This window comes from Phyllostomus discolor, chromosome 9 (genome assembly GCF_004126475.2).
Source record: "Phyllostomus discolor isolate MPI-MPIP mPhyDis1 chromosome 9, mPhyDis1.pri.v3, whole genome shotgun sequence".
NCBI classification, from domain to species: domain Eukaryota; kingdom Metazoa; phylum Chordata; class Mammalia; order Chiroptera; family Phyllostomidae; genus Phyllostomus; species Phyllostomus discolor.
In genome coordinates this window covers 6,210,865-6,237,964 of record NC_040911.2, presented here as the reverse complement: position 1 = coordinate 6,237,964, position 27,100 = coordinate 6,210,865, and the positions used below count along the sequence as shown (strand labels likewise).

Sequence of the window (27,100 nt, the reverse complement as noted above, 5' to 3'; positions counted from 1 at the left end):
AGTATCGCAGCCCTTGGGGCATTAATCTGAAACTGTGCTATTTTCATAAATATCTGCACTGATGGAGCCTCTGTTAAAATGGAATAGAATGATTTCCTAATGCCATGTCTTTTTTTCAAAAAGATTTTAATTTATTTTTATTTTTAGGGAAGCCGGAAGGGAGGGAGAAAGAGATGGAGAGAAAATTCAATGTGTGGTTGCCTCTTGAGCACCCCCTACTGGGGACCTGGCCCAAAACCCAGGCATGTGCCCTAACTGGGAATCAAACCTACAACCCTTTGGTTTGCAGGCTGGCACTCAATCCACTGAGCCACACCAGCCACAGCAGTAATGCTATGTCCTTACCTTAGGATACAGCTAACTGTCTTCTTGCAACAACCATAACTAGGAAAAAGTTAAAATAGGTATTCAAATACTGCTAAGTACAATTTATAGGATATTACAGCTTCTTTAATAGATTCAGATAGCATTTTTGATGCAACTCAAAAAAACTCTTTTTAGACCAGAAAACAGTTACACAACCAGCTGTGCTTTTCTGTGTATCCTACAGCTGACAATCCTATCATTAACTAAACCAGAATTTAACACATCTACTTAAGGCCAATGGACACAAACATAAAACCCAGTTGGTACATACATTAGGTCAGTGCGCCTTTTTAGAGGGTGCTCATCCAGATTGAAAAGTGGTTTGTTTATAAGGCTTTCATCTATGACAAAGCCGTCTGCATCCCCAGAACTCCTTCTTCTTTTTTCTCATCTATTTTTCCGTGGATTGCATCATCTGTTGTTTATCATAATTTCCAGTCTTTCAATCATAATTATATTGCATTATTTTTTAAAATATAAGGGAAAAATCCCTCCAGAACTAATTTATTTAAAAAGTTAGGAAACTATACTCTTTCCATTTTTATGTTAATATAGTAAAAATATAAATGTCATCTGAACACAAAAATTTCTATTTTGTTTGCAAGTTTTCACTCTTTTAAAATTATTTTAAATATTCTTAATCTTCCCTAAGTACATAATGATATCTACTTACTTTCGTCTACTTTTAATGTCATCCTAAATTGTTGTATTTCGAGTCTAATTTCCTCAAGCTTTTGTGAAGTGATGACATCTGTGTCACCCACATAATGGTACCTGACTGATGCTAATGAAAAAACTTTTACTGCGTGGTGTGGATGTGGACATTTCAAAGTACAGAGAAAAAATATCATAGCCATTCAATGACTGTATCTTTAGCTGAAAATTATTCAAAAGTATTTGATTTAAACATATATGCCCAACTTGGTGCAGCTCAAGTTTCACATACTATTCATATAAAATGGACATAAAAATCCATTTGTAGGTCACTGTGTTGCCTGCGAGGCTGGAGTCGGGGGCTTCCCCTCCTTGGGTCTTGCCTTGCTCACAAGAGAATTCAGGTGAGAGACAGCTCGCATAGTGGAAATGAGTTAACAAGTTTATTTATAAAATACACTTGAGCATGAAACTATAGGCAGGCACCCAATTATTCGGAATGCCCCATGAACACAGAAATAAAGTCGTTAGTAAGTTTGTTCTATACACTTGGGCCCGGCTATTGGGGTTCAAGGCTTATGTACCTTAGTTGGTTTCTAGGTCCCTCTTCCACCTCCCTCCTCCAGACCTTGGGATTAATACACAGCCTCCAAGGCTTGCCTTCCCAGCTGGTGGAGACGATGCACACAGAACTTCAAGGGCTCCCCTCCTGCTGAATGTTTGGAATGCCTGGCTGTCTCATTTAGCCCAGGGGGCTCAGGACTGCTGAGTCAGCAGGTGAGACGTGTCTCCGTTTCCAGCCTCCTGCGTTAAGCTTTTCTTTTCTTTTTTTTTTTTTTAAGATTTTATTTATTTATTTTTAGAGAGGGAAGGGAAGGAGATAGAGAGAGAGAAACATCAATGTGCGGTTGCTGGGGGTTCTGGCCTGCAACCCAGGCATGTGCCCTGGCTGGGAATCGAACCTGGGACACTTTGGTTCCCAGCCCGCGCTCAATCCACTGAGCTATGCCAGCCAGGGCTTCTGTGTTAAGTTTTTCATTAGCTTGCACTGGGTGGGGGTCCTGCTTTACTTCTCCTCCGGCCGCCCATTCCTAGCTGCTACCTGACAATTGCACTCACTACTTTCTTTCTGTATAAAACTGTGAATTTGAAATTCCACCTGGATTGGCATAGACTAGTAAGGGCCATTCTTACAAAGTTGATAAAAATTAAAGCATCTCATCTTATTATCGAATATTGCCGTAAAGCTTTATGCCCAGCAGTTTAGCATTAATCCTTCACAGTGTTACAATAAAAGTTACTACTGTACCTAATTATTATTCCATAATAAAAAAGACTGTGAAGCAAAAGTTATAGTTTAAATCGTAAGAGAAAAGGAAAAGCTGAGAATTTTACCATGTTTTTTTTTCGTGTGTGTGGTAGGCTTCAGTGCAGTTGATCATAATACTTAGAAGGAACGTTAATTCAAGGGTGAGTACATTCCTCCTTCATTTACCTCTATCATCCTAGTAGATGAAATTTCACTTCAAATTTTTCACATTCCCCACCCTTTTCATGATGTGTAACGTAGTGATGAATAAATATTTTGTCATTGTGTCATGACATGATAAAGATGTATTGGTTACACATGAACACAATTTGAGAAAAACTCCTAAACATATGTATGCCCCTTCTTTGTACAAAGCTATAATATCAAAACTAATATAAATTGATACTACATCTTTGTTTAATTCACATATATTAATTAGCAGTCTAAATTTAAAATCAATTTTAAAATGTGGCTCTGACAGAGATTTAAAAATGTAAAATTAGAATAAATCATAGACTCCTAGTAGTGACTTGTTGTTTATGTAAACAAATAGTTTTTTTTTTCAAGTTTTATGTGATTATCCAGGCTCTCCCAGGTGTTTTTTTAATCTCTGTATAGCATCAGGAATTTAACCCACCTATACACTTTACTCTTATTTGGTAAGATTTAGTAAATGCATAAATGAAATACTATTAAAATACTCTAGGTTCATCGCCTTTCCCACCTTAAACATTCAAAAGCATTGGTAACTTGGGTGGTGCTGAAAACAATGTTAGGAGAGTAAGTCAGCGTTGGGAGGGAGGTGCCCGGACAGCACATGGCTGGCTTGAAATAACCATGGGTATTTCCCCTAGGGAAATCAGAAAACACTATAAATCAGGTTTCCCCCCAAAGAACTGGAGCATACAACTCTTTACCAAGACACTACCAGTTTGCCCGCAAACATACCAGCATTTTTAACGTTTTTATTTTAATTGAATTTATTGGGGTGACTTTGATTAATAACACTATACAGGTTTCGAGCGTACAGCTCTATAATATATCATCTGCACACTGCATGGTGCGCTCACCACCCAAAGTCACTCTTTTCTGTCCCTGTGTATCCCCCCTTTGTCCTCTTCCATCTTTTTCCACTCGCCTCCCTTTGGCAATCGCCGTTGTATTGTCTGCGTCTGATTCCTTTTTCTGCCTAACCCCTTCACCGTTTTCGCCCAGCCTTCCAACACCCCCTCCCCAGCCCTAGTTATTTGGCTGCATAGTCGAACCAAACATGCACGCTAATCTTTTAAAGCGAGGTCCCAGTTCGTGAAGGTAATCATAATTGTCATCCTGATCAGAGCTTGCTGATCCTAAAGAGCTCAGGGACTCCGCTAAGGACCCTGTCCCCTCAAACGCATAGGTCTGGAGGGAGTCAAAAGGAGGGGCGCAGGGGTCCGTGTTCGCCTCTCGGAGCTTTTCCAGAATGAATTCCCGAATGATGGCGTTATCGGGGCCGACCTGCAGGGACTGCCTGTACAGGCTGCCGAGCTCGCCGGCGGGGGTCTTGCGTGTCTTCCGCTCCCTCAGGATCGCTCTGCTCTTCAGCTCCCCAATGTCAAAGGCCTCCGTGTCATCTTCCCCTCCCCCTTCGTCATCGTATCGGAAGATATTCTCTCTGAAATCTTCACCTTTCTCCGGAAACAGAGTCTGTTTTCTTCGCTGTTTTAGGCTGAGAGTCAAAAGAATAAGCCCTGGCAAAGAAAGCACACCAAAATATTAATGTAATAGAATACAATTAATATAACATAAAACAACACGACATATTATTTATGATACACTTTACAATATTCACCGTTGTTATAACCTCAAGACATAAGCTTAGATTTTATGATTTTAAGACTCAAATGTATTTGCTGTTGAAAACTTACGAAAGGGGCTTGCAGAATGACACAGGGAATACAACAAACTTTCTAGTTGGTGATTTAGAGTAGAAAAATATCATAAAAGTACAATGAGATGTTTTTGACGATGATCAATTTAAAACCTAAAATTTTGTTTTTTTTCTTCTATACTGGAAATAGAACAAAGCAGAATACAGGAACATTTTTCAATACACATGCACTTGTCCGGTCAAAATCAAAGACACACGTTAATAAAAGTTAAGCATAATGGAAAAGCTCAGTAGTCCCCAGTGACAGAAATTCTGTAGCAGACTTATATTCCAAGTTAATATTTACTGACTACAAAATAGGCAACAGGCATTTTTTCTAAAAGCTTTAAAACTGTTCATTGATTTGTTACTGTTGATTTTCAGCTTGAAGAGTACAGTTACGATTTGTTAAATTTACTCCACTTAATTTAAGAATTGTAATGTTGTACATTCAGAAGAGGACTTCTAAACACACACACACACAGCCACACTAGACTGCTATAATGAAATCATGTATGTTCCATAATTATCACACTACTTTCAATAAAAGGAGGCATGTTCGGTTCAACACTACTTACCACATATTATCACCATGCATATCAGAATAGCAACGACAATAGCAATGTCTGTCTTGAATCTCGCAGAGAAGTCTTTGTCACTGCAGGTCTCCACACTGCCATCGTCACCACAGTCACAGACGTGGATGGTAAGGGTGTTAGTGCTTGTAAGTGACGGGAGTCCATTGTCGGCAATTAAGATGGATATGTAGAAGACAGGCTCTTCTTGGAGGCTAAAACCAGTTCTATTAGTCAAAATTACAGCTGTGTTATCTAAAACAAAAATTCATGTACATAATTTTTTCAACACCATATGAGAAATTCGTACCAGGCATATGTAGTAGAGGCAATAGTACAGTGATAACCTAAATAATATTTTTCGTTTAATTTCTTATGCCTCAGTATTGTTCTCCTTTTTTGTTCTTGGTTTTGACATCTCCAACCCCCCAATTATTTTCTGTAGCAAACAAACTAATTGTACAAGGCAAACCATGAAATGCAAAACAAATGAAAGTGTTTTGAAATGTATGCCTAATTATGGCTTTTCTCACATCATCTCTTTAAAACCAATTCTCCATCTTGCTCTTGAGTCTATAGAACCCTTTTGATTCTAGTTACTAGACAGATATACAAGGTGAGAGAATTTATATTTTTCCTATATATAGGTTATTTATAACTATAAACATTAAACACAATCAATTATTTTCTTTGTTTCCATATCTTTATTCTGCCTTAGAACTTTATTTTGTATTAATACCAACAAATCTAAGCCATGTCTTATTTCTTATGTTGATATTAGAGGTTTTTATCCTAAGTCTATTTGAGGTCCTTTCATTGGGGAATATGACAAGGAGAAAAGGGAGACAGCATGACCATATTTATTCTCCCAACAAAAGGTGTCCCCCACATTAAAGACTAAACTCTTGTCCAGAAAGAAAGGCAAAGGTATTTGGTAACAGACGCTTGAGTAATAAAACCAATGGTGATTCATATTTTGGGGATATAAAGCAAAATTAAAACAGAAATCTGTATGTTGATAAAAAATATTTTACTGAATTAAAAAAAGAACAGAGCAGCTCCCTATAAAGTTCATCACTTCTATGGAAAGAAAAGAAATGCTGTGTCTCCATATGAAATGTTTAGAACATTTTGTCCTTAACATGACACAGTCATCTAATGATGAGGGAAAAAGAACAATATTGAACCAACTTCATAAAGTTATAGGCATCATTATTGACATCAATTATCTTTGAATTGATCAAGCTAACATGTCTACAACAAGTTAAGGATGCATCACTATCTTCCGCAGACATCTATCGAAGCTTGACTTTCATGATGGTATGAAAGGAATCATTGTGTCAGAACTGAAATTATATTACAGAGTCATTCAGACAAGGACTAACAGCCACTGAGGACTTGAAAAATTGCTTCTAATTTCAAGAAATCCAGCAGAAAATGTGGGTAGTATTTTCAGAAGTTCACTTTGGGTTTTGTTTCCCATTTTCATTTCTACTTCTCACTTTATATCTCAACATTATCATGTTGCAGTAACAGTTTAAAAAGCAATGCTGTAAGTTCACATAAATCAACCACGATGCTAGGAGAGTAGATCAAAAGCCATCATGAGTGAATGGAATTACCTTGGTTATCTATGAGTGTAAAACTAGAGTTCTGTGTGTCCTCCACAGATAAATTAAAGGAAAAATAGTGGTCTTCTATGGACTTATCTCTATCCACTGCACTGATGGTCTGGATTATCTAGAAAAAAATAGAAAAAGATGTTTTTTTTCCCTTCAGGAAAAAAGATCATTGTTACCATTGTTATTAAATTTTTTAATTGTTTTATAAAAATTTATGGACATCACAGAGGATAATTATCAAGTTGATATGGATACTAACATATTTTCTCAGGTTAAAAATATCTTTACTTGCCCTGTTCAAAGGAGTGTTCTGATATTATATAATAAATACATTTTATTATAGCCAGATGGTTTCCTTGAACTAAGTTTGTTAGACATTCTCAAAGACTCCCTCCCCTCCTTCCTGCCACACCCCTTCTTTCCTTCTCCCTTCCCTGTCTGAATGCCAGTCATTACGATATACTGAAAACACACAGCCCCTGCTTACATTGAGTGCATAACTGGTGTGAAGTTATTGTCTTACTAAAGTGTTTGCCAAAGTAATGAGATTTTAAAATTGATTTAAGAAAACAGTGCATTTATAGCAAAGGAGTGATATACATGATTTCCTTTGACCCATAAAGAATATAATAAAAATGTTCCACATCAAACAGCCTCCTGTATCTTAGATCATAAGAAAGTGAAGTGATGAGCTATGAATGAATCAGTTCTCAATTAATTATTTTCTTTCAAGACATGAATGTGTCAGTCAGGTTGCTCATTATTGTCAAAAAGGAAGAGATGTGCTGTCAAGATCACGTAGTGAGATTGTGATTAATGCTGGAAATCAAATAAGTTGAATATACAAGTTAATAGCATGTTTATACTCCTAAACACATTGTTCTTGAGTTATTACCTTTTAATACTTTCAGAAATTGCTTTTAATTATAATTTACATATGATATTAACAACTTATGTTTAATGATGTGTTTGAGTTTATGTGTGTATGTAGGTATTTAATTTTGTCTTTTTTTTCCTACGAGTATTTGAAAAGAATGATACAACTTTTAGTCTACCATTCCTATCTTATAAGGAATTAGTAAATATAAAACTCTATTCATTAAATAAATGGGCAGAACTGGCCTTTGTTAAAACTAATTTTGTTAATATTAACAGTAATGGTGAAGAGTAGTGTCATACATTACAAGTTCTTAACATGGGTCTCAGCCCCTTCATAAGAGATTCAGAATGAGCTACAAGATGTCTGTGCCTACTAACAGTGTGGTGATTGTTACTGGGAGGGGGGAAGCTAGTTGGGGTGTTTGGGGGTGGAGAGACTGAGCAAATGGGGAAAGGACTCATGGACCTGGACCATGGGTATGGTATGTGCAGGGGGCGAGGGGGGTATAAGGGGACTGAATGGTAATGGAAAAATATAATAAAGATTATATAAAAACATGGAATAGAAACACTGTCAAAGTGTGACATGTTACCGTTTTTCAAAAGAAATTTAACTTACACAGAACGCACAGCACAAAAGCATGTGATTAATATGTCAGGAGTTGATTAGAGTCTCACCTGGCCAGAGCCGGCATTTTCACACATGTAAGTCTTATAGTCGTCAGAGAACTCAGGGGCATTATCATTAATATCAAGAACTTGCACATATACGGGAACAGAAGAAATCTGTTCAACATTGTCTGCAATAAACAGAGTAAAAATAAATAATATTAATTCTTTCATTAGGGGAAACATTTATAAAAAGCACATTAGAGGTTATGTGCTTTTTGAATAAAAGCTAAGGACAGCCTCTCTATATAATCCATATATTCATCAACAACACAGGCTAGAAAAGAATGTTCTTAACACATTCAACTCAACCAATGTGTATCGAGTGCTTTGTACCTGCCGTACATGTATGAGCTGATGAGAAACGGTAGTAAAGAAGATAGTTATATGAACATCTTCCTAAAATCCAGGACACTTTTAACATATTTGTGCTCATTAATCCAATGCTGATGAATATGTGTGTTATTATCCTCCCCAGCTTGGCTGCTAAGAACATTCAGAAACCATTTAGTTTCATAAATTGCAGTTAAATGACTTGCCTAAGGTCATAGCTGGAATGTCAAAGGCAGTTAGGAAGCCACCAGTAAGTACTCTTAATGATGGTATCATCCAGCGTAGTTTTTAACAACAGAACAGGGCATGAAATAATTATCTAAATACATGGTAAAATAAGATAATTAAAGTAACAGCTAAGTAAAGGTTTATATATACGTTGAGTCGGGAGGGTGTTCTTACTGAGTCAAGAAATAGAAATACAGGAACTATGAAAGAATGAGAGGATGCAGGTAAATACATTTTTTAAATGGCAAAAAGCAATGTGAAAAAAAGATAAACCAAAACCAAAAAAACAGTGGTCTGGATAAGTGTTCGCATCACAAGATGAAATATGAATAGCTCTCATTTTCAAATCCTGACAAATGATGTGAAAAAGACAAATCAGTGGGAATATTCACAAACCACAAATTCCCAGGTGAGAAAAATTCAAGTGATTTGAAACCAGGCGTTCTTGCTTCGTTGCTGTTGATACTTTAGACAGGATGAGTGGCCGTTTTGAGGGGTCATCTGTGCATTGTAGGATGCGTAGCAGCATTGTTTGGTCTCCGTACTAACCCCATGCCGGTAGCAATCCCCCCACTGGCTGTGATATACAAAATTGTCCTCCGACCTTGTCAGATGTCCTAGGGAGCAAAAATAGCCCACAGCTGAGAGATGCTACTTTATCAAAACATTTGCAAAGGCTCTTGCTCACCAAAAGTGTAGAGAATGATGATTTGGTCCATGAAATTGGTGTTAAATATAAAAAAAAAAAAAACCCAAAAACCTAGGGATGGTGGAATGCTGAGAAATAATAGGGAAGAAAACCTATTCTAGAACCTTATCTAGCAACAGACAGTGAAAGCTAAACTACATATATCTTTGAACCAGTAATTTGCATGGGAAACCCAGGGTCTGCCCCTGCCAGGTCTGAAATGCGTGAGTTCTTGACTTCATGCAGGGAACACTTCACAGTACCAGTCCAGGCGATTTTGAACTCTACCTTTATTAGAGCTGGGGACAAAGACACAAAGGAAGGGCGTCAGAGAGAGGAGGCAAGACCATTGCAACCTGAAGGAGCCTAGGCAGAGCTTCCTTGGCCTTCTGGAAACATGAGGAAGAGTCAAACCCAGGCGCCACTGTGTTGGCCTTTTAGATAGGAAGTCACAGAGGCAGAAGGCATGAGCTGGCTGGGTTGCAGGGACTCAGGAAACAAGTTACAGAGGGCCCTTGGAGACAGGTTCAGGGGTTTGCCCAGGATAAGCGGCTACTGCCCACCGTTCCCCTGGTTACAAGTCTCCTGGGAACCTTCAGAGCTCAGGGGAAAGAAAGCAAAGGCACATCCCCGAGGAAAGAAGGGAGGAAGGCACAGGCGTGCTGAAGAGAGAGAAAGAGAGAGTGTGCGCTGGGCCCTTTGTTTTAAGGATTTTTATCTGTTAAAGGCGGAAATTTTATGGGAGGTCTCAGGGAAGGATCTTAATAGAATGTGCATCAGCTTCCCAGGTATGTCCTTCAATGTGCTGATTTATCAAAACAAGCATAGACAGAGGTCAGGGTCATTCTCCGGTCAGCTTCACCTTCAAACAGTGTCATCGAAGAAGAACCCGGACGGAGGCTGGTGGGCTCCAGCACCGTCTACAATGTATAAACCATTCGCTCCTAAGTGTCCTTGCTTAGGGGAGATAGGATGTGATTTATTATTTGGCTGTAAATTGCTCAGCTATTTAACTATCTGTCTCCATTTCCCTATTCCACTTGCCAAGGAACTTCCCCAGCTTCCGGCTATCCGGCCTCAGCACCAGGGCAGAGGAGTACAAGATGCAACGTGTTTACTCCAGAACTGTTGGCATCACAAATAATGGGAAATAACCCAACTGTACATCAAAGGGGAATTGGCCAAATAAATTACAACCACCCTAGGAAATTCTGCATGCTTATTAAAAATGAATGAGCCAATGTAACAAATGTATTAATATCATGAGTTTTAAAAGTGAATTTTAATCTGAGTTCTCATTTTGAGACAGTTACTTAGCTGTTTATTTCGGTCGATTCTCTGCAAAATGGCAATGATACTAGTATCTACTTCCAGAACTGTTATAAAGATTAAATAAATACCCATAAAGCATTTAGAATATTTTTAACATATAAAGGAGCAATAAATGTCAAATATTATTTTATCTACTAACCAGAAGTAATAATACACATGTTTTATGAAATGATAAAAAACAAGATGTGGCATAATATATCCTATATATGCTTAACATTGTTTTTAATACTTCTCTTTCATTTAAACATGCTATGGGAAAGGTACATACAATTAAAGAGTAGGAAGAGGGAGGTTACTTTATTTCTCTTAATGTTTTTATTTATAATCAATAGGATCCTTTGCTCCTATAAAAGCCTTATATTGACAACTGTGATTTTTAATGTAAAGACTTTTTTAAAGAGACAATTCTCAAAACGAAGAAGCACACATAGTATATAGCCAAAGACACTGAAACTGAGAACAGGCTGACAGTGACCAGAGGGGAGAGGGGAGGAGATGATGGGGGAAAGGGGGAAGGGTTTACAGGTACAATCGTAAAGGACACATGGACAACAACAAGGTGGTAGAAATGGGGGGGGGCAGGGAGGACTGGGGTGGTGGGGAGGGGTGGGGAGAAAAAGCAGAAAATTGTACTTGAACAACGATAAAGAAAAATAAAAATGAAACGTTACAAAGTAAAATAAAGAGACAATTCTCTGTTGAAAGTAAGGGAAAAGACTGTCTTTCCTTCCTCTTAGAACATTTGATATGCATGTAAGCCTTTTCATAGTCAGAAGTCCTCCTGCCGACTTTCCAGCCCACCTCTGTCTTTCTCAAGCACTGGGGGCCGACCCTTTGAAATGTGTCTTCAAGCAGGGAGCAGCCTTCCTTCCAGTTTCTGTGAGAGGCTAGGAGCCAAAGGTCAGCAAAGGCTTTGACCCAGCTTGCAAAATTACCTCTTGTCCTAAAGGAATGAAGGGCTTAGTTTTCATCTGGAGAAAGTCAATTAGCAAACTCAGGTGGGCAACCCAACCGCCTAGTGAGTGTAGAAGGAACTGTGTGGGATGGGTGGTGGGAAGCCCTCCTCCTTGAAGGCTGGTAATTGCTTCTCTCGAGCACAACGTGTGATGGGTCACGGCTGCCTGGGCTTGGGAGAGGGAGAGAGCTCTCTCTCTGGGCGGTCTCTTAGCAGGTTCCCCGGAACGTACATCTCACTCTGCTTCAGTGCTTCTGAGTGATAAAACTGTTACTTTCCCACTGTCGTGGAGAAGGTTTCTGGGTTGGGATGACATTGTGTTTGTAACTGTCTTTCCCAATTAATCAGTTATGATTCTGACAGATATTGCAATTGTGACAGATATTGCAATTTTCACTTACTTAAATATTATAAGTTGCAAGTTTAATATATACCACAAATCCATGGCTTTTAGGAAATGCATAAACCATTAAGAATTATGTTGAGACACTTCTCTATCATGTTATATTTAGGAAAACAGATAAATACAACATTAAAATATAAAAAGTGTCCCTAGAGATTTCGAGATGGAGCGATTCCAAATTTAAGGTGCATCTTTGAATGGTTTTAACATATAATATACCATCATAGAAATTCTTTTTTGTTTTGGTAAGTAAACTGGAAAAAGAATTCCAGGTGCAAATAAATTGAAGAAAACTTAGTAAGAAATTCATTTAAAGTTTCTATTCTTTTTCTCTGAAAATTCTGTTTAAATTTTGTTCAAATTAAACTTTTGACATGACTATTTACAACATACATATATTGATATCTTCACAGCTTTTTTTAAGATAGTGGTTTTGCTCACTTAGCTGACATGCTGATAAACAGCTTGTCGCTTAATTTGGGAAGCTTTCCAGGAAAGAGACGAGGCAACATGAACTTCATTTGCTGATAAGACCAGTGTCACAAGACAATGTCTCTTTCCCACAATCCACATAACTGTTGTGCCCCATCTTCCAGGTGGTTACCACACGCGGCGGGTAATTTTTTTATGACACTTTTTTTGTGATCCTCTGTTGTCTACGATTCAAGTGGTTTGTTTATTACTGCTGCAGAAATGTAAATGGTGAGGCAATTTATAAGCACAACAGCAACGAGCAGACATTGTTAATTTAAAATAATGAAATAAATACAGATGTATGAATTGACATATAGAATACCATTTAACTCCATCAACATTGTAAGTGAGCTTTGGTCCCTAGGCCCGGGCGTCACGGCGAACTGATCTGCGGTACCCAAGTGAGGACTTACCCTGTTCCCCGGCTCTGACGCTCAGGTTGTGCCACGCACTCCTCTCCCGATCGAGGGGGCTGACTGTGAAGATGGTGCCGTTGTCATCAATGCAGAACTCGCCGCTTCCGGTGATGTGCATAGAATACCTGAACCAAAGAAGAATGCCCCTTCATTTTATTTTTTCTCTGTATAACACATTCAAAGCAATAAGACAGATTGTCAAATGCATGCTCCACATACTAATTAAATTCTGAACAATTTTCAGAAAGAAATACACACACATACATATATATGTATTTCAATTCAGTAAAGATAGGGAAAAAAAGAAACTACAGTGGCTTCGGGTTTAAACTGATGTTTGCTCAATCTAAACTCATGTTCATTCCCAAGAGAGGATGCTAATAAGTGGGTAACTTGTTTAAAAAGGAAATGGCAAAATGTCATTCACAAAATAAAGAGAAATGCCAATAAATGGGGATAAAAATGAATGTGTGTGAACCTTTTCTTTTTAATATGAAGCAACATAAAACAAAGCACTAGCCTAGACTGCTCTGAGACTCATTCCAACACAGAGTTGCATGCTAAATCTGTGTATCATATTATAATTACTTGATAGCTGAGCTATGAGAAATTATTTGTCTTTGCTGAAAGAAAATTTATTAACTATTAGCACATTGTTATGTATATAAAGGCAAAGGTAGGTTGACAGTTGATTGTGTGGAAATAATACAATAATTTATATAAATGATAATGTTTATAATATATAATTTATAAATAATAGTAATATGAGAATAAAATGTGTTTTGCATACTGAAAAGTCTGGAAAATGATCTTCAGCTCCACAATGAAAAGAGCCTTTGAAGTACTCAGCATGTCTTATCTGGCTGCAAATGATTAATAATAAAAATTAAAGAAGAGTAATAACTAAGGTTAGGGGAGGGCTTCTCATTGCAAGAATATTCCGGAAGACTTTGATGAAACATCAATGAGGTTTGCCATAATTGGATGATAAAAGATGGGACTATTTTAATCTTCAATTGACAGGTTTCTAAAAATATCACTAATTTGTAGCTTGGTATTCTGGGGAGAATTAAAACAGAAATGACAGAGAATAAAGCTTTAGAGGAATTCGGTTTGAACTTTACTCACTTTTAAACCTTTATAAGTGATTTACTTACATGCCCACAAGTGGTCAAGTTTTCTACTTATTTGTTGACAAATGAAACAGCATTTTACCAGTTAATATTTTGTACTAAATATCTAGAATATCCAGTTTCTATAATACGCCAGTCAAAATAAAACCAATCAAAAGTTAAAGATTATTTCTAAGTAAAAGTTTTAAAAATTATGATCCTCAGTGAGAAGTAACATTTTAAATAATAGTCAATAAACACATTTAGAATATGAAGCTTGTCTGAAATATACTTTAAAGAGCCTGAGCTAATAAGCTTAAAATGTAAATGTTTGATGCATAAAAGATGAATCTTTGGTTCACCTTAAATTGCTTTGTATGGACTCTCCATTTCTTTAAAAATATATTCAATGGAATACTAGTCAGCCATAAGAAAGATGAAGTACTGCCATTTGCTACAACATAAATGGATCTTGAGACTATCATGCTAAGCAAAATAAGTCAGACAGAAAAAGTTAAGAACCACATGATTTCACTCATATGTTATAAAACAATTTAAATGCTGAATTTTGAAACCGAAAGCAACAAATGGACAAACAAGAAGAACAAATGAACAAAAGAAATCACAGACACAGGCACCATTATGGTGGTTTCCAGAGGGAAGGGGGGTGGGGGAGAAGCGAAGGGTGATGGGGTGGGAGATAAACAGTGAGGGAAGGAAAGCTGGCACAGTACCACATGCAGATCACGTGTCATAGAATTGTGCACTTGAAACCAAGATAGTCTTATTAACCAGTGTCAGTCCTCCCCAATAAATCAAGTTTTCAAAAAGCTGAATGAATAAAAGGTGATGGTGCAATGTTTTCCCATTGCTCACAGCCCTTACCAGAATTATGTAAACAAAAGATTCTTCCATGACTCCATCTCCAGATGCCTTTACATTTGTTCTTAATGTTTGTACAAGCACAAAAGTTCTGTTCCGATTTCTCAGAAGAAACGGAGACACATGAAAGCCTAGTGTACACACGTTTAATTTTGTTTTCATGATGTGTTTTGAACATTTGCTATGTTACATGGAAAAAAACTGAAAAGTAATTTTATTTAAGAGATACTTCTAAATGAAAAAAATGTCCAGAAAAAGCATTGAAATATATTTTTGTTGATAGGTGTTCACAAACTATTTTAAGAGTAATTAATTTCAGTATAAAAATGAAAACTGCTAGTAAAAAATATTTTTTGTAAAAAATAAGGTCAGTAACCACCAGAAGTGGTACTATAAAATGCATGACTTCTATTAACATTTGTCTCACTTATCTGCCTAATATATACCTAACATTTTTACTTGTAGTAAACATACAACTCTAATAATTTTGTATTATCTTTTAAAATCATACCATGTTTTTTCATCAGTGTTCATAAACATTGTTGTAAATTATCATTCATTGTCTTATTTACATCAATAAAATTTAACATTTAAATTGTTTTCAACACTTTATTATCATTCAATGATATATAAATGAGAATATAATGAACAGTGTAGTCTTTAAAGCATTTTTAAAGTATTAGGTATCCCTGACTGGTGTGGCTTAGTTGGTTGGGCATCATTCTGCAATGCAAAAAGTCACAGGTTCGATTCCCAGTCAGGGCACATTCCAGGGCTGTGGGTCCAGTCCCAGGATGGGGTGCATATGAGAAATAAGCAATCACTGTTCCTATCTCACCTCAATGTTTTTCTCCCTCTGTTTCTCCCTCCCTTCCCCTCTCTCTAAAAGTAAATAAATAAAATCTTTAAATGTGCGAATGAAAAATATTAGATATTCTTAAGTATTCTAAGAAGAACAAGTTAATAAATATCCTACAAAAATTTAAACAACTGATTCACTGGGTTTTAATGATGCATATACATCATATACACACTTACAGTTTTTTCTACAATTACTGTAACTACATAGGAACTATATCTACCTATTAGAAAGCAGCTTTTATGATTAGCAATTAGAGTGTAAAAGGGAGAGCATCCCTCTCTCTCAAAGATTTAAAGAAGCTCCTTCTTTGAATCTGTGGTCTCTGCAAAGCGCATGACAGAGGCAGCGCCTACATGGTGGGGGGGGGGGTTGTGGTAAACAGATTAAGGGAACGTGTAACAGACTTCGTTCTTATGTCTACCAGACCCATAATTCACATATTAAGAAAGAAGGAAATAAGGGTGACTATAGCAGACTAGTGTATGGCAAATACCGTTGAACAGAAACAGAAATTTATTTCTGATTAGACTGACTCCATTTTTACTCTTTTAAGTGGTGTCCTATAAAAAGCTTTCTCAATTTTATTTTCATCCTCACCTGCAAGTATGTTTATTGATTTTTAGAGAGAGGGTAAGGGAGACAGTGAGAGAGCGAGAGAGAGAGAGAGAGAGAGACAGTGACGCAAGAGAGAAACATTGATCGGATTGCCTTCGTAAGCGGCCGGATGGGGGAAGAAACTCACAACCCCGGGCTCGAGCCCTGAGCAGGAATCAAACCCACATCCTTTTGGTGTGTGAGATGATGCTCCAACCAAGTCGACTGTCCAAAGCTTAAAAAAAAACCTTTCTCAACTTTTGAATATCATTTTAATTAAATACTATTAAAATTGAACCACATTTGGATCAGCTTTGTGTGTGTCTTCTTTGGGCATAATCAAGGACTCCTTTACCCTCACCTTCCTACCCCTACTCACAGAGATGGTTGCACCCAACTTTGGATGATGGTTGCCGATTTCTTTCATGTTTGCAGTTGCTTATTTTGTGGCTTTTTGACCAATAATGAAGCTCTAGGTACTATATGGATAAATATGGGCATATCCTTGTGTCACAGGCATAACATCACGTATTTAAGCCAGTCTGCGTCCGTGCATTCATTACTGCAAAGCTGGCCTTGCGGACGTACCGGATAGGAGATTCCTTCTGATCTGGATCTCTGGCAGAGACGGTGCCCACCCACGACCCCCGCGGGCGTCCTTCGGAGATCTCAAACACGTAATGCGGGAGGTGGAAGACCGGGGGCTCATCTTCGTCTCCCACCTGGACCTTAATGATCGTGGTGGAAGTTTCAGCGTGGTATTTCAGGAGCTGCTCGTCAACACGGGGGTTTTTAACTTTTGCTTTAATGCGATAGTTGTTCTGCTGCTCAAAATCCACTTTCTATAAAGAAATGCAGTGCACACAGAAGAAATGGCCTCAGTAACCCAAGACATTACTTAGGAAAAGAAAGATTTTGTTGTTGCATTACTTTCAGTTTCAGTTAGGTTTTACTTTCCCGCCCTTAAGTTGTTCTGTTTTATATTTTTCCTTTTAATTTAATTTATTAGACTAACATTGGTTAATAAGATTTTATAGGTTTCAGGCATACAGTTCTATAACCCATGATCTGCATATTGGTTTTACGTTTTATCTACCTGGATCCCTTTGACGGAATCATTAAGTAGTAGCACAGTAAATCCCTATTTGTATTTTGTTCTTTATATCTACTATAAAATACTTCGGGATATTAACTGTATCTGCACATTTCTTTAAAAATTTATTTGAGCATCTATTATTGTCTCTTAAATATATCTTAGTAAGTCCTATTACCAGTACATATAATTTCCAAATAATTTTTAATTTAAGTTTAAAATTATACTTTTCTGGGGATAAATATCTTACAGAATTAAGAATTATTTTTTGACATTTAAGATCTTTTCATAAAGTTTGTCCTCTACTTAACATATTTTTTAAAAACATTCTACATATAATGCAAGAAGCTCTGTAATAACAAAATCACTTCTCTAAATTCCTTGTCTCTTTACACCATAAATAAATCACAGGTTCTCATTTGGAAACTAACTGGCTACACAAAATAATTCTATGTATTTCTGATTTGAAATAAAATTGCAGTAAAATTATTCTGCAAAGCAAGTAATTTTAATATATCTACCTTTTTTAATACAACTATTCCTTCCTGGGTCTCATGATTAGTGATGATATCAAACGTTTGTGAATCATCTTCAATGATGTACTCCATTTCTGCATTATCTCCTATGTCATTATCATAGGCCATGATTTTTCCTACAGAAGTACCAGCGGGTGCGAATTCAGAGACATTCATGCGGTATAAACCTTCGAAAACAAAATTCAAGAGACTTCATATAAATAATAAACGTAAGAATCTCCCAATTATAGCACCCTTTATTTATGGACCATAGGGAAACCCATGCCACCTTCTCTTTTTTTTTTAAGATTTTATTTATTTGTAGAGAGAGAGAAAGGGAGGAAGAGGGAGAGAAACATTGACCAATCGGGGACTGATCCCACAACCCAGGCATGTGCCTTAACTGGGACTTGAACAGTGACCTTTAGCTTTGCAGTGTGACTCCCAACAAACTGATACACACGCATGTACACATACACGTTCTTTTTAAAATTTTATTTATTTATTTTTAGAGAGAGGGGAGGGGAAGGAGAAAGAGAGGAAGAGAAACATCATGTGTGGTTGCCTATCACATGGCCCCCCCTAGGGACCTGGCCCACAACCCAGGCATGTGCCCTGACTGGGAACTGAACCCAAGGCCCTTTGGTTCGCAGCCCACGCTCAATCCACTGAGCTACACCAGCCAGGGGACATATACTCGTCCTTTATTTTTACCATCTGCACATTTCTTTAAAAATTTATTTGAGCATCTATTATTATCCCTTAAATATATCTTAGTAAGTCCTATGACCAGTACATGGAATTTCCAAATGTCTACTTATTATAAAAAACCATCTCAATATTCATGGATATATTTTTATTGTACCCTTTAATGAACCCACATTAAATTTCATGAAAAGTTTTTCAATTTCATTTAAGCATTCTTATACCTAAAATAACCAAAAACATGTAAGCATGAATTAATCATGGGACAGACTATGAGCCATAGTTGAGTTCTAAGCATAATAGTTTGACTTGGAGGTTTTGAGGCTGGATTCCATTAGACTTAGCAGACGTGAAAAAGGAAGTTAGATCCATAAAATTTGGTAAGTGGATGCAGTATAAAAACTATGTTTAAATTAGATGACTTTATTGTTTAGCCACAACAATATAATGGTAACTGTACATGAAACATATAGATAATAAATAGAAATAACTCAGCTCTTTTCCTGACTTTCAGAAGCATCTTGCCTGAAACTGATAAAGACTAGCCAGTCTTATATTATTACTTTTTGATTTATATTAAAATGTAGGAAATAATATATTTTATTATTCTAAAGAATGAAATTTCTTAGTATTTAAAAAGAGACCGTGTAATATAATTTTCTTTAAAGAAATTATTGATTTCCTCAGAAGCGTTCTTATTTCTTTTAGCCAGACACTTCACAGATTGCCTCGAAAGATTTTCCTTTATTTTTTTAAGTGAAAATGTTACTTTAAAGTTGCTAATCTTTTATTCCTTAAGGGAAATAACAGTTTAACTGTGCTGCAGTGTTTATTTCATTGTGGGAAAATAAAAATAATTGTTTATTTGATCACTTAATATAAAATTGCCAACAAATTAATCTGGTGAAATAGACTAGATTTATTCAGTGAATTCAGCCACTATTTTTCTACGTTTTCTATATGCCAATTATTTGATAAAGGTCTGTGCATTTTGGATTTCATTAGACATTATCTTCTTGCCTATAGGGATATATTCAGGTTATGGAGAGAGTCACAAACACAATACCACTCAGAGCATGAAGGTGAAGGTCACACATTGCTACCCCATTGCCTAAATTCTGTTCAGAAAGGAGCTCACAAAGGAAGGAGGAGATGTAGCTCCAAAGGGTGCAAAGCTGCAATTATGTGGGGTGACTACATTCTGGAAATCTAGAAATGAGTTCTAGAAATGTAGAGCACGGTGACTATAGTTAATATAATTATATTAAATAATTGAAATTTGCTAAGAAAGTAGACCTCAGGTGCCCTCACCATGCGCACACATGCAAGCCAGCTGTGCAGGGACAGATACCTGAGTTAGTCTGACTACAGTGATGATCTCACTGTAACTCTATCAAAAGCTCGTGTCATACACCCCAGATATTTACAATTTCTATTTGAAAATAAAAACAGTGGCTACATTTCCAAACTAATAAAATGTAAAATAGGATGATAGCACAGGAGTAAATATTCAGAATTCTAGTATTTCTCAAAAGTTCATAAAAAAGCTGCCAACCCTGGGCCCGGCACCAAGTGGCTACCCCGAGTAGCGTCTGCATCATTTCGTGTGTGTGTGTGTGTCTGTTCGATCTACTTCTTTCTTTGTTCCGTGCTCATCACATTTTCCTTCCATCGTGATAACTGCTCATGATTTCTGGAAACGCTTGCAAGCTGATTTCTGTAGCTAAGACAGAAACCCCTGAAAAGAAGCTCCCTAGAAAATAAATTCCTCCTCGTAATGTCACAAGAAATTCTTTCTGAACCACACGGCATAATGTGACTTGTACTCACTACTTAAATTCTGACAGCAGGTGTGGTCTATTCTTGCTACAAAAATAAGAAATAAGAAATATTCGTTTTAGATCATTATTGGTCAGAGGTCAAAGAATGAGTCCCGAAGGTATTTGTGCCCTAATACCCTTGAAAACATGCAATAGGGAATTAAGGTTTTAGGTGGAATTAAAGTTGCTAATCAGCTAACCTTGACTGTGGACATGGGTCTCTCCAAGTGGGCCCATGTAATCACACATGTCCTTAAAGCGGAAGAAGAGGTAAAACTGAAGATCAGCATGATGGCAGAGAGAGGGGATATGACACGACAGCCTTGGCTGCCTCTGAGATACGTGGCTCTGCGCAAGAACCAGAAAGGGTCCTCTAGGAGCTGGGCGTGGCCTCCGGTTGACAGCCATCAAGGAGACAGAGGCCGTGAATCTACAAACACGAAGAACTGAATTCTGCCAACACCCAAATCCAAGAGAACGGGTCCCACCCTGGACCTCAGAAGAAGGAAGGCAGCCCCTACAGTCGCACGGAGGTTGGTCTGACTTGACCTGCTGGCGCTTGTACCAGACGTCTTTAAGGTAACCAATTAGCGTTAAGACATGAAGTTGGTGGTGACTGGTGACAGAAGCAATTGAAAAAGAACATACTGTTCTTTCCGTTGTATTTGACCTTTCACACTAGAGAAAATATCACAATTAGCACCATTAAATTTATTTTATATAATGTTAGTGTTGTAGTAGTGCTCTTGGAATGCAAACCAACAGCTGCACGTACACTCGGCAGACTTACAACGATGTTATAACAAAAATTCAAGATACTTCTACTTACTTGTTTTAAACACGGGCCTATTGTCATTAACATCAGAAAGTTTAATTAATACGCTCGTTGTTCCTGACAGTGCTCCAGGCAGGCCGATCTTGTCTTTGGCTTGAATAATTACCCAGTACTCGTCTTGCAGTTCTCTGTCCATTTTAGAAGATATTCTTATAATGCCTTTAAAAATGCGATAAACTCCAATTATTATTCTATAATTAACCATGGCATCTTCCTAGTTAATTTCTTAAGATTCCAACCATATAATCATACTTCTGAGACATTTCAAATCACCACAATGTGCTGGATACCGCTCCAGAGAAAAAGTAACGATAATAACAAACTAAACAATGCTGCCTTGATTTTAGTGTGCCATCACAACATTAAGAACACTACTAGACCCTTAATAAAACCCCATTTTATGATAAGCCACAGGTACAAAAGAAGACCGTCTTATTTTTACATCAACTATTTTCTGCTGTCTTCTCTAGTATATTAGTGTGCTACAATGAACTTTTCTTCTTAACTTGGCATAAGATAGTTTATTACGGATAAATGTGTAAATTACAACACCAAATTTATGTAAAAAATATTGTGCACCTGTGATGCCTATTTTGAGTCCTGATGTATGAAGAAAAGTTGGTTTTTGATACATAATTATGATAACATATCACGGAACAATTTGAGAAAGGATGGTAGACTATATTATTGCAATCTCATTATCAGCTCTGCCTTCCCCAACTTTAAATAGAAAATGATTGCCAGATATATGTATGATACAGATGTTTTCACTTGGATAAACTACGTGAAATCATACGTCTGTACCATTTAGTTGGTATTTTTAATTCAGAGTTTAACCTATTATGGTGTTAACCACGGTTGAAATATCAAGTAAAGTGTGTTTTGCAATGAGTTTGCAAAATAAATTTGGAGTTAACTGTCAAAAAATAATTATTCATAATCTACCAATGGAGATGAACATATGCACAAATGTTCAAACCCAAGATGAGCCATGATGAATATGGTAATGCATGACCACTTTCTAGAAAATCAGTTAGTGAGGAAATTATCACTGAATAAAACCTCGGAAAGATTTCAGCAGTCCCTAGGGGAATGCGGTCCTGAAGATCTGGGGAACACTTAACAAAGACACAGGAAAGATAATCTTCAAATGCATCTGGAAAAAAAGTGTTCATCAGAAAAATCATGATATCGGTTACTTTTAAAATAATAAAATAGACTGCTTTGTGACAGGATTTTAATTGTGGATCGAGTATTTCATAAGTATCGTCTATAATGTGAATCAGTATGAAAACCATTGAGTATATTCAACAGATGCTACTAGTATCTCCCAATGTGTGACTCAAGAGAGAATTGTTTCATATTAGCAAAGGAAAATAGTATGAGTGCTTCCGGCATACATCATACATCCGAAGATGCAGAGGCCAGTTAGGCAGTGAGAGGACCAGAGAGACCTTTGCTCCCTGGGTGTGGGTGCTTCCATGAACTCTGTCTACTTTATTTTTAACTTTTCTTCTCACCTTCAGACCAAACAAAGGATATACAGGGTCTGGCACAAACAACACCCTTTTTTGTTACAAAATCTTTTATTACAAAATCATAAGCATGTCATTCTGTAACATAACAACATCACGCTCAAGCACACCATAGGACATTTTAGGTGAAATGGTCAAATCGCCATCCATCTGGTGCGAGACATTCACGTACCCCACCAGCCACACCAAGGTGTCCCTTCGGCTGGACCTTGTGTATTCCCAGACCCCCTCCTATACTCCAAAACTTACGACTTCAATTTTTGGAGGCTCTCATTTTTCTTGCTGCCCACTCCACCTTGCCTCCATGAATGCAATTCATAGCTTTTGCAAAGTTGCTAAATACATTTTTTTTTTAAAAAACAGTGGTGGTTGGGGAAAAAAGACAGTAAAAGGTAATGCTTCGAAATGGTCAAGAAGCTCCAGGGTGACCCAGCATGTGTCTGTTGTTCAGATACCTCGTTTTCTGCTCCCCTGCTCTGCGTGTTTCCACAGGGGCCTCTCATCTAAGCACCCCCCCCCCCCGCACTCTCCCATCTCAGGAACATCTCCCACATTCTTCCCGGGACCTGGGACGCCCCTGGGCTCCCTAGGGCTAGGCCACAGGCTCCCCTCTGCCTCCCGGTTTCAGTGTGTTCTGTCTTGGACCCACAGTATAAATTCGTCCTCACTTTCTTTCTCTTATTGGATCCTGTTTGTTTCACTTAATACTATTCACAAACTGAGTATATGTATTTGTGAATATTTGCATGTTTCATATACATTTGTAAGTTCCAGGAGAGGACTCCATGTTGCTGTTGTTTTAGGTCGTAATGTTCTAAATCCAGTAGGTTGTACAATGCCTGTTACACATTCAGCCCTTCGCAACCAGGATTGTGTGAGGGAATTAAAACATAATGCCTTAAGGAATCCACTGGATGTACTAACACAGCTTTTATTGTGTGCATCCAGAATAATAGAAGCTAGGTACTATGCTTGGTGGAATTACAAATATAGTCACTCAAGTTCTATTTTTCAGAATCTCTCCCAAGAAACCCTGATTGATAAAGGCCGAGACATTTATTATCTGCTAATTGAATGAATCAGTAAGAGATGTTTAAAGGTCCACCAAAATGTTTTAATTCTTTTAAGCTTTTCATGCCACTGAGATGGAAAAATAATTTGCCTCTTATTAACTAGCATAAATGTTTCCTTCTTTTGCCACATTCTTGGCAGTTAGTTACATACTTGTATGGGTTTTCTCTTTCCAGTTTTTGAAACTATAAGCTCCGGAAGGCAGGATTTCTATGGGCTTAACCTTTGTGTTGCACACGGCAATCAGTGTCTGTAAAATGAAATAGTATCATATACTTTTTATGTATTCAGTGGACATATTTCAAAAAACAAGAACCACGTCCTACTTATTTTATAAAATATTCAATTAATTAATGAAAACTGGAAAAGCAATTTTAGAAATTCAAGTTTTACATCTAAATAAAAAAGAGATGAACTGCAAAAAAATCTTTTTTTTTGCAAGTGAATGCCTCCTATCAGTTGCTGCATCCAGCAAGTTCATGCTTAATGGTAGCCATTCTGGTCTGGTTTGGACTGCAGGTGTATCTCATTGTGGTTTTAGTTCGCATTCCCAAGATGATTAATGAGGTGAGCATTTTTAATATGCTTGTAGGCTTTTTGTCAATTGCTTGTAAAGCTCTTTTCCCCATATTTTTAACTGGGCAATCTGTCATTTTCTAACTGATTAACAAGAATCCTTACATGTGTCTTATTTCCCATACACTAACCATGTGCAGTATGGATGTGTAAAAGCCAACCTTTTAATCTTAGAAAGATTAGCTAAAAGACTAAACATGATTGTGTTTAAAATAAAACCTGTTTGTGTAACAGTAGGTCTGCCTTACAGCCTGCTTGTAAGCTGAATGTTTTTGCTGTTATATTTGCCTGAGGATTATAGAGAATTGCACTTCGTTTCATCGGCAATACCTGTTTTTGCTTCAATGGAGAAATACGGTTGGCCTTGCAGCAAGCTGTACACGAGATGAGCATTGTAGCCAGTGGAGGGATCATCAGCATCACTTGCTGTCACCTGGATGACAGACGTCTCTGAAGAGAAAGTAAACAGTTGCGAGAAATTCACTCCGGTATGATTGAACAATCAATTCGGTTCTGTAGAGCGTTCCTTCTTAGCGAGCACGATGATGATATACAGTCAAATACTAGTGCACCTCCTTGTTCTGAGTTTGAATACAATGTAATATATTTCTGTATAGACAAGAGAGTACCACCTCGTACAGAATGGCTCCAATTCCCATGTACCATGTAGAATTTTGTGTAGACCTGTGACGTGATTAAATGAACCATGGACCAATCCGTGACAACGTGTAATTCAGACTTTTCAAAGGTATGTAATTAGCAGAGAAATGAAAAAAAAAATTGGAAAAACTTTCCTTCAAAAATTATGTTGTGATCAGTAACTCAAAAAATTGGAGAATGTTGACAAAACATCAATAAAGGTTATTGAAATGAACTTGAGATAGTATCGAATTGGGGTGGGCATAGCTATTTTGCTTTTTAATTCCCTTCTATAAACTACCTTGTTGTTTAAAAAACTTTTTTTAAGTACGAAGCAAAATCTACCAGATATTGATTAGCATTTAGCATTAAAATCCAGTAGCAATCAATAAAAATATTTAAAAAATAAGTACTTGTACATTTAAAATTAATGCTCAAATTAAATGTCTTTAAAAGTACTTAGTTTTTTATTATCTTTTTGGAATCTAGCATTATGGATTTTCTTCAAAATTCTCGTTTATTGATTCATGATGGGCCATATCAATAAGACTGGTAAAACAATAGCACAAAATCCAGTAGCCTATGTGATTTTCTTTGCAACAAACACCAGGATTTTTTTCATTACAATCTAATTTTAGAAACTAAGAAACTCTACTAGAGAATCCCTGTATTCTTCAGTAATCAAATTGTTGAAACTTTACCGTGGAACTTAATTCTATATATTATCTGTGTAATATTTCCTGGTTTGTTTTTTTAAAAGATTTATTTATTTAGTTTAAGCAGAGGGGAATGGTGGGAGAAAGAGGAGAGAAACATGACAAGCCCCCAGCTGGAGAACCTGCCCACAACCCAGGCACATGCCCTCACTGGGAACCAAACCAGCGACCCTTTGGTTCACCGGCCAGCAGTCAATCCGCTGAGCCACACCAGCCAGGGCTGCTGCTTTGTTCAGTATTTTTATGTTAGCTTTTTAACACTTGTTTTATACTGCACAATGTACACAAATTCATTTCAAGTGTTTTAGACTATAGTCCTGCCATTTGTGACAACGTGGATGGACCTTAAGAGCATTATGATAAATAAGGTGAGTCAGACACAGAAACACAAAACTAGATAACATCATATGTGGAATCTAGAAAAGCTCAACACATAAAAACAGAGGGTAGACTGCGGGTTACCAGGGGCTGAGCATGGGGGAATTGGGGAGTTATTGGTCAAAGGGTAGAAACTTGCATTTAGAAGGTATGTTCTGAAGAGCTAATGCACAATACAGTGATTATCATCCAAGATACTGCATTACAAACTTCAAAGTTGCTGAGAGATGAGATCTTAAAGGTCTCACGACAAAAGAAGTAATGATTATGTGACGTGATGGAGATGTTAGCCAATGATTTGGTGGTAAGCATATTGCAATATGTAATATATCAAATCGACACATTGTACACCTTAAATTTATAGAACATAATATTAAAGTTATATCTAGATAGATAGATCAGTTGATCGATCTTTGTAGTGATTGTGAAGTTATTTCAACAAAAGCCTTCTTAGGAGCCATTGATTTAATCAGTTAGTATTTGGCAAGAGGTTCTTTCAACTACTCTTCTGTGGACACATCACTTACTTCTCGTACAAGTTCTCATGGTCTCCATTTAATTTCTTCCCATAGGGGTTTCCCATTCCTAGTGTCCAGAGCTAGACTGCTTATATGCTGCTTCAGGAATAATCAGAAAAAGCATGGTATGGTTCGTTGTTGACCCAAAGAAATTCTTAATACTAAAACTTTATATTTTGTAGCGCATTATTTCTTACACTCCATGGAAGAAACTACATGTAAAAAGTAGATACCTACCAAATTTACTCTAGCTTATTGTAATGGACCTACTAATAATACTAAAATTTAAAAAGAACAGGATTGTGTGTTTACCACCCAAGGTTCACACCCAATACAATTTACATATTCACAGAATGGAACATTTGAAACCTACAGAGTGTTATTAACCAATGTCACCCCAATGCCTGTATTTAAAATGGTAAAAAAAAAATTAAAAT

The 27,100-nt window shown here is 37.1% G+C and overlaps 1 protein-coding gene across 3 annotated transcripts in view; it reads right to left on the bottom strand.

Moving 5' to 3' along the window:
• Positions 1-2,577: 2,577 nt before the first annotated feature.
• CDH19 (cadherin 19) overlaps positions 2,578-27,100 on the bottom strand; it is a 55,012-nt gene continuing 30,489 nt past the window's right edge. For 2 of the 3 annotated variants that reach the window (XM_036010157.1, XM_028524697.2), the window contains exons 4-12: positions 24,743-24,862; positions 21,225-21,389; positions 17,877-18,058; positions 16,851-17,104; positions 12,810-12,937; positions 7,993-8,114; positions 6,436-6,553; positions 4,817-5,068; positions 2,578-4,059 (exon numbers count right to left, since the gene is read on the bottom strand). In XM_036010157.1, the coding sequence (XP_035866050.1) occupies positions 3,569-4,059; positions 4,817-5,068; positions 6,436-6,553; positions 7,993-8,114; positions 12,810-12,937; positions 16,851-17,104; positions 17,877-18,058; positions 21,225-21,389; positions 24,743-24,862 (1,832 nt within the window). In that variant the 3' untranslated portion in view covers positions 2,578-3,568. Of the gene's footprint in view, positions 4,060-4,816; positions 5,069-6,435; positions 6,554-7,992; positions 8,115-12,809; positions 12,938-16,850; positions 17,105-17,876; positions 18,059-21,224; positions 21,390-24,742; positions 24,863-27,100 lie in introns of those variants that run through there. The other variant, XM_036010158.1, reaches the window with a different exon arrangement.